The 7,745-nt window shown below is 30.4% G+C and overlaps 1 protein-coding gene across 2 annotated transcripts in view; it reads right to left on the bottom strand.

Annotated features, from left to right (window-relative positions):
• Window positions 1–2,605: 2,605 nt before the first annotated feature.
• LOC111035775 overlaps window positions 2,606–7,745 on the bottom strand; it is a 57,883-nt gene continuing 52,743 nt past the window's right edge. For both annotated transcript variants that reach the window (XM_022317541.1, XM_022317542.1), the window contains one exon: window positions 2,606–6,126. In XM_022317541.1, the coding sequence (XP_022173233.1) occupies window positions 5,677–6,126 (450 nt within the window). In that variant the 3' untranslated portion in view covers window positions 2,606–5,676. The remainder of the gene's footprint in view (window positions 6,127–7,745) is intronic.

The following is a 7,745-nucleotide window of genomic DNA, read 5'->3' as shown; positions in this document are numbered from 1 at the left end:
CAATTTTTACTTTTTCAATTATTGCTGTTGAAATTTGTTTTTCTCTGTCAAAAAACTTGGAAATTTAAAACAAGGTTTCTCAAAAATCGATTTTACAAGTTTCGATATTATATGTTGATTATATTGATATTTAATTTCTTTCATATTATGTCTGTGCACAAATTGAATAATGGATAAAATTCTTCGAACTTTAACTTCAAGGATGGTTTCTGGTAACAATCTGAATCTAGTCGGCACTTTTAAAAGGTCAAAAATTAAAAATCAAAATAAACATTTCAAAATTTTTTTTGGAAAATGTAAATTTTAAGACAATTTTGAATTTTTAAGCAAAACCAATTATCATTACTTGTGTTAAATAATTTATTATGATTTAAAAATGTAATATTATCATAGACTTGACATTTTTAAAATTAAATAATTTTCAAAATATTTTGGTTCATTTTGTGCTATTATTATAGATTTATAATTTTTGATCGTTTTTTTAGTAAAAAAATCTGAAAATGTAATATAATAATTTTCCTGTTAAGTTTTTCATACCACATTTTAAAAATATCAATGATATATATCACAATTTCTTTTATGAGTGTTTTAAGTTCAAATTCTTAAGATATTTATCAACAATTTTGCAAATCATTTTGTAGTTTAAAATTCATAAAAAATGTATCATTCATACCAGAGCTTTGAAAATTAAATTCAAGGTTGATCAAAGTTTTGTTTAAATATAATTAAAAAAAGTTTGACGTAAAGCCACAGACATTTTTATGAGTGATAGAATTTCAAATTTTGAAGACAGATTCACTTGTAAAATAACAAATTTAGTTTTTGAAGTTCAAATGTTTTAATTTAAAAAGTTTTAATTAAAGAAACTTTAAATCCGCCACTGTTTCTAAAATTATCTTTGTGTATATACACTATACTCAGTGAAATTTAAAAAATATTTAGACGAATTTTAATTTATTTTATTCAATAGACCATTGAAATTTTCGAATTTATTAGTTTTTTTTAGTTAAGCTTCATCAAAAAGATTGAAAATGTAGTACTAAATCACACCTATAATAGATTCTACTTTGTTGTTATAGATATTCAAAAATAATAAAAATTATTTAGGCACCTTTTTTTAATATTATCATTTGAAGTTAAGACTGTCAAAATTCATCAAAATCACCAACATTTTAAAATTATTTTGTTGTCAAATATTTATAAATGTTAAACTTTTATTGTTAAGACTTAAAGTTCCTCATAAGTTGATCTTACTGAAACCCATAAACCTTAATAATATGAAAGCACAATTTTTTTTCCAAGAAACTTGAAACTATATTTTTATATTTGTATTTGATCGTTTAAAATTGAAGAAAACCAAATACGAATTTCAATCCTAATTCTGAAATTTTTTATGGAAAGATAGCCGGTCAGTTTGGTCAATCTTCATTTTTTCAAAACTTCCATTCTCCAGCAGCTCTCGTATAATAGGGTGGACTAATTAGAGAATATAGTAACTACAGGAACTAGGAAGTATTGTTAAGGTTCACTTAAGTCACACACATTTTACTTTGGATCCCATTATAATTTTTAATTGAAAGATAATATTATTGATAATTCATTCATATCACACACATATAGGTATACATATATATTATATCATATTACATACATTTATATTAATAATAACTTATTTATTTATTATCTATCATAGTAATATATTATACACATAAACACTCACCATGTATGGCAATGCAAAATTATTTGCTTGGGAAGAAAACATGTATTTTTATAATATGAGCACTTATTTCTAACATTTTAAAACTTAATGTCTATCTCCTACATCGAGTGGACCAAACAATAATTTAAGTGTTATGGTTGCTACATAATAATACTTATTATTCAATGTATATAAAGGAACCTGAAAAGTCTTAATATTCTTCTAGATGATAGACATGGATAGGTACATAAATATTCAACGATGAACTTAAAATTATTGTTTCGTTATACTAATTAATTTGTCTAACACTTAATAATATGTTATTCTCGTATATAATACCTAATGTAAAGTTTAAAAAAAATAAGTAGATAGTTAATTTAATAAATAATTAGTTATTACACAAATTCAGTTTTATCTCACTAAGTATCCCACATACTTATTCTAATTCTAATTTCTGTTAATAATATTATACTAGAAATGTGCTTGCTGTTAACAGGTTAAAATAATAAAAGTTCAGCCAAGAATTCCCAAGATAAACAGTAAACGATAGATATTTAGTTATTCAACTAATCGATAGTTAATACTTAGGTTTAAAACATACGCATAATATGCAATATATTTAAAACTTAAATTTGTTTCCTAAAAATAAGTAAATGTATAAATGAATAATTCCTTCTATTTTAAGCTACTTAAACTTCTCTTTACAACGAAATTCAATAACTTAATAACATTTTAAAATAACATTTCTTGGCCAGTCAAACTTTAAAAGTTAAAAAAAAAGGAAATTATTTCTTGCTAAGATTATAGTAAACATTCAACAAATATTAATAATTATGCCTAACACACTTAATTAATTTAGAGTAATTTAATTTCCATTATCGTATATTTAAAGACAAACAAGTGTTCTATAATTATCTAATATGTCTAAGAAGACGACTTTAGCATTAAAAACTATCATACACACAATGTTAATTTTTGTAACTTAGCCTCCACTCGTTCACTTACACAGGTAGACAAATAGTATGCAACATAATATTTAATACTAAATAGTATTTACTAACTGCAGTATAGTATAGTAAGTTTGGGTTATATAATTGTATGCAATGATAGGTAAACCCAATGGCGTAGCTATCATATAGCGAACCGGTGCAGTGCCCCAGAGTTCTAGGAACCCCCGGGGCTCTAGGACAATTCTGAAACGTCTTCTTTAAAATAATTTAAGGTATTGATATAGTTTTCAATAAATATTCTCAATTATAAGTGTTTAATTCGATCACAATCAATATTAAATTTAATAATAATACACATTATAGATATACAACACACATTCGGGTTCATACACCCAAAAAACATAAATTTTCAAAATCCGTTCAAAGTTTTGACGTCATATTTCTTCTATTTAATAGTGTTTGGGCACATATATTTTTTTGCATATTATACTAATTCCAAGCCTATTAGCGTTATGTCTTCGGGGCCATTTCTCATCTAACTACACCACTGGATATACCTATAGCTGTATGAGTATTTTATTTTATTTATACATCAAAAACTATAAACTAATATTCTAATAGTATAATATATTATGTAATATTATGGGGTAAGTGATAATATTATATACATAATAATATATAATTTAATATTTATTATTATTGTTATCTAATATCGTATAATATGACGTCAACAAGTGTGGCATAACATGATTTAAGGGATAAAAGGTAGTTATCGATACATATATTCGTCTGAGCCCTGAAAGTAGATATTATTATCTACACAAGTAAATGTGTCATTTGAAGCAGTTAAAAATGCCATATAAATAAGTATCAATAGAACTACTTTTTAGTTATACGTTTTCAATTCCAAGAATAATTATATTGGATAATATACAACAATAAAATATATTATATAATAAAGAGTGTGTTGCGCACTGCGGTAGTCGTCAAAAAATATTTTATATAAATTATAACAGTATGTTAAATGTAATACATTTATTTGAATTTCGAAACGACTTAAAAGACGGTTTAACCATTTTTTTCCACGTAGTATTTCTAGGGCCTCATCTGGTACTATACAGTATTCCTTCTTACCAATTAGGTGCCCGTTTAATGTTACATTTTACACTATATAATGGCAAGGCAATGATAATAACTGACACTCCCGAGAAGCATTAACTATTTTGAACTTTGCGTGAATAACTCCTTTGTCACAAACTTATTCAAACAATTTAGTTAACTTGAAATATTTTTGAATTGCAAATAAATGAGTTTCTGATTTATGTATTTTTATTCCAGAAACTTATATTTTGGTCAAATACAGTTTCTACATAACGACTGACGTAGGTGGGTATACTATTATTATCTGGTTTTACTGCAAGACATTGAGCGGAAAGAATTGGCATTGCGGTTATCGGTTATTTTTATTCGTTTCACAACGATGTTTTTGTATTTGTACGTGATTTCTTTGGAAGCAGTTAAAAAAACTCGTCAATTTTATCCGACATACCTCTATAGATTGGAAAGTGAACATATATTGACCTTTGAACGGGTATTATATTCAAAATATGTTAGTGCCTATATAGGTATATAGGTACTCTATCCTATATAGTCAGTATATAGTGTATAAAGTCAGAAATCGGTAAAAAGCGTCGTCAAGGACCTGAGATCTTATGACACACAATAAACATTTTTGGCCAAAAATAAAGCTTCTCTCAGAATTGAATTTGAGTGTATTTTATTGTTTAAAAAAAAAACTCAATTACCTATACATCGACTTGTGTAGTTGCTAATTTATTATTGTGTATAACAATATTATGGCTAAATTATTATCTTATAAATATTGAATATTAACGTTATATAATAATAATTTGAATTATTAGGCGAATTCAGAGGGTGGATTATTGTAAACCATGTTATACCATCTACTGCATAAAACACCAAATCTACCTCTAATTAATTAACACATATACACACACACACACACACACACACACACACACACACACACACACACACAGACACACACCCGCACACACACCAATGTTAGTATATTTACGTAACTCCGATTCGACTAATTTTACGATTCGATATATAAGCCATTAATTGAATTTTCCGCCAAGTATTCATACTACAGTACCTATTTATTAATATTTTGTTTCGTTCTGCACATAATATAATAAAGTCAAACACGTAGATAAGTAGCAGATGCTCATTAACTCATATTATATAGTTATATATAGTACACAATATATTGCACATTTGCATTTTCATACAACTGCACTAATTTAATATCGCATTGCGTTGAGTTCCGGAGGGAATAGGGGGCTAGAACTAGAAATAGAAATGCGGTCACACCGTGTCGTTACTACGAAGATAATATTATAAGCGAACGGAGCTTTTAAATATGTTTGCTTTTATAGTTTTATCGAATTTCAGTCGTCCAAGGCTGTAACTAATTCGTGTGTGTGTGCATCGCGTGTGGCGGTGCGATAACGAGCGCGCGTGCGCGTCAATAATTTGGCGCACACGTTTATACTGCCGGACGGTCTACCTGTTATCGTCCGGACTGCCGCCTTTGTCGCTTTCTCCGTGGTCGTTGTCCGGACTGCCGCCCTCGTCGCTTCCTCCGCGGTCGGCGTCAGGATCGCCACGCTTTACGCCTCCGTGGTCGCCGTTGTTGGCCTTGGTGGTGATGACGTCCATTGCTATAATATAACTCCACAGTGAGCGGCCGGTCCGCCGTCCACTGCCCTCGCCACCGTTTTTGGCGCCGACCGCCGGCCCCGGAACTGGCCCCGGAACCTGCCCCGGAACCTGCCACGGAACTGGCCCCGAATCCGGCCCAGACCCCGGCCCGCTCGCGTGGGGCCGTGTCGCCGAAGAGATGGCGGATACAGCTGCGGCCTCGGTGGCATTCATTTCTGCCGCGGTCTGATTTCCGAAGACCGCCATAAGCCCCGGGTCGTTGCCACGGGGCGACCACCCTTATACTTTTCCGTACTTATTCACCACGCAGTACACCATCAGGCTGAGCAGGAACCCGCCGGCCACGGCGACAAACTTAGAACACGCCTCGAAGTCGTCCTGGCTGTTGTCGTTGATGGCGGCCCGTAGCTGTTCCTGTCGTCGCCTGCTGGCCAGCTTGCGCGCCAGTTCCGGGAACGCCAGACTCTGAGTGAACGTCAGCTTATGCAGTGAGTCCGACAGGCTGTGCATGCCCACGCTGCCTCTGGTGGTCATTCGCTGCAAGTCCGTAAATTCTGGATCCATGGCGTCCGAGTACCGGCCAGTCCAGGTGGAACTGCGGCGCCGGCCCCATGGAATGCTGTGACGGTGGCCGCCTGGTCCCCCCGATCCGGGAACACTCAGCGATGATGCGTCCGACGACGCAGCCGAAAGGTTGCCGCCACCGTCCACGATCCCAAAGTCGCCGACCTGTTGGCGATGCACGGAAACATTATAATGAAACAATTTAACAACAACGCAATAACAACAATATTAATAATAATAATATGTGTGTCCCATCCCTTTTTCGGAATAAGTTTGAGTATAATAATGTATATGTACCAATAAAAAGCGACATAAAAATCTAATAAGATGTAAAAATTGTTAAAACCTGCAAGTCAAAGGCCGGGTGGTGTGGTATAGGTAGCTTTTTTCCACTCGAGTTTGTTTGCCGTAAATAACCCATAAATTACCAAAAAATAAAGAAAGCCTAGAATTTTCAAGCTAAGCTAGTTTTTGACAACATTTTATTTGTTTTTTTGGAGTATTTTACCAATTGTTTATACTACCGTTTTCAATAATATTTAGTATAATTATCAAAATTGTTTGAGGTATTTTTATTTATTCACTATAGATATTTCACATTTTTTTCTGTAAATACCGAATTTCTACTTGGTTAAAATCCTTGACAATGGATTACAAGGTTCCTCCTAAGTTGATCATATCTACTTAAGTCAATAAATCCTAAAATATATATAGACAAAATTTTTTTTATTGAAATTTTAAGTTAACATTTTTATGAAATTATGTATTTAGACAAAGAATAACGATTTTAGTTATTTTGTTATTTTAAAAATATTTTTTGTGGATACTTGTAACTTTTAATGCATATTATTTGAAACACACAATGGCATTTTTAAATGAAAATATGTTTTATAGACAAGAATCATTTAAAATTGTCAACCTACCTAATAGTAAAATAAAACACTTTTATACCTATCAATGATGATATAAAATATACCAAGTAATAATTATAGACTGGCAGTTTATCTTCGCTCAAAATTATTTTTCATATGATGCAATGATTTATCACTGGATTAAAATTTAACACATGCATCATAGTAACTTATTCAATGACTAGGGTACACTCCACGCCGATTTATACAACCAAGCGCTTACCTCCCTTTCCCCTTTTTATGCATTGTGTTTCATATAATGTTTTTCATTTGAATATCACATGTTCACAGCTGTATTTTTCAGATTCTTTGTAAATTGATCCATCAATGATTATGAAATATTATGTTTGTCTGTTTGTCAGTCGTATCTCGATATCGTTTGACAATTTGACATAATATTAATAATTAATAATTACATATAATATTGTTGAGATAAATTGTTTTTCGTGTACCTCTTATCTCTATTCTCTACTTATCTATATTTTAAATACTTATGAATAATAATTACTTATATATCTAATAATGTTGATTCGATAATTTTATTATATTATTATTATATTCAATTAAAGTCTTCATAAACACAAATTATTTTAATAACTAATATCGTAAAAAATGTATGTATTACATTTCAATAATTTTGATTTTACTTTACATATATATTTTTATATTTATATTTCATTTATTTTTTTTATTTTTTTTATGTAGTTTCAAATTATTAACACTAACTTTTACAATATTATCTATTGTACATCTTTAATTACACTTATGACTCAATAAGCTAAAAAATTAGTTATTTACTTAAATAAGTTATAAATTAATGGATTTTGACTTAACATATTTCATTTCCAAGCCAATATCTTAAAATGACAAATT

The sequence above is a fragment of the Myzus persicae genome, unplaced genomic scaffold (assembly GCF_001856785.1).
Source record: "Myzus persicae strain clone G006 unplaced genomic scaffold, MPER_G0061.0, whole genome shotgun sequence".
Lineage (NCBI taxonomy): Eukaryota > Metazoa > Arthropoda > Insecta > Hemiptera > Aphididae > Myzus > Myzus persicae.
Note: the sequence above shows the minus strand (reverse complement) of the source record. Positions and strands in the feature narration are given on the sequence as shown.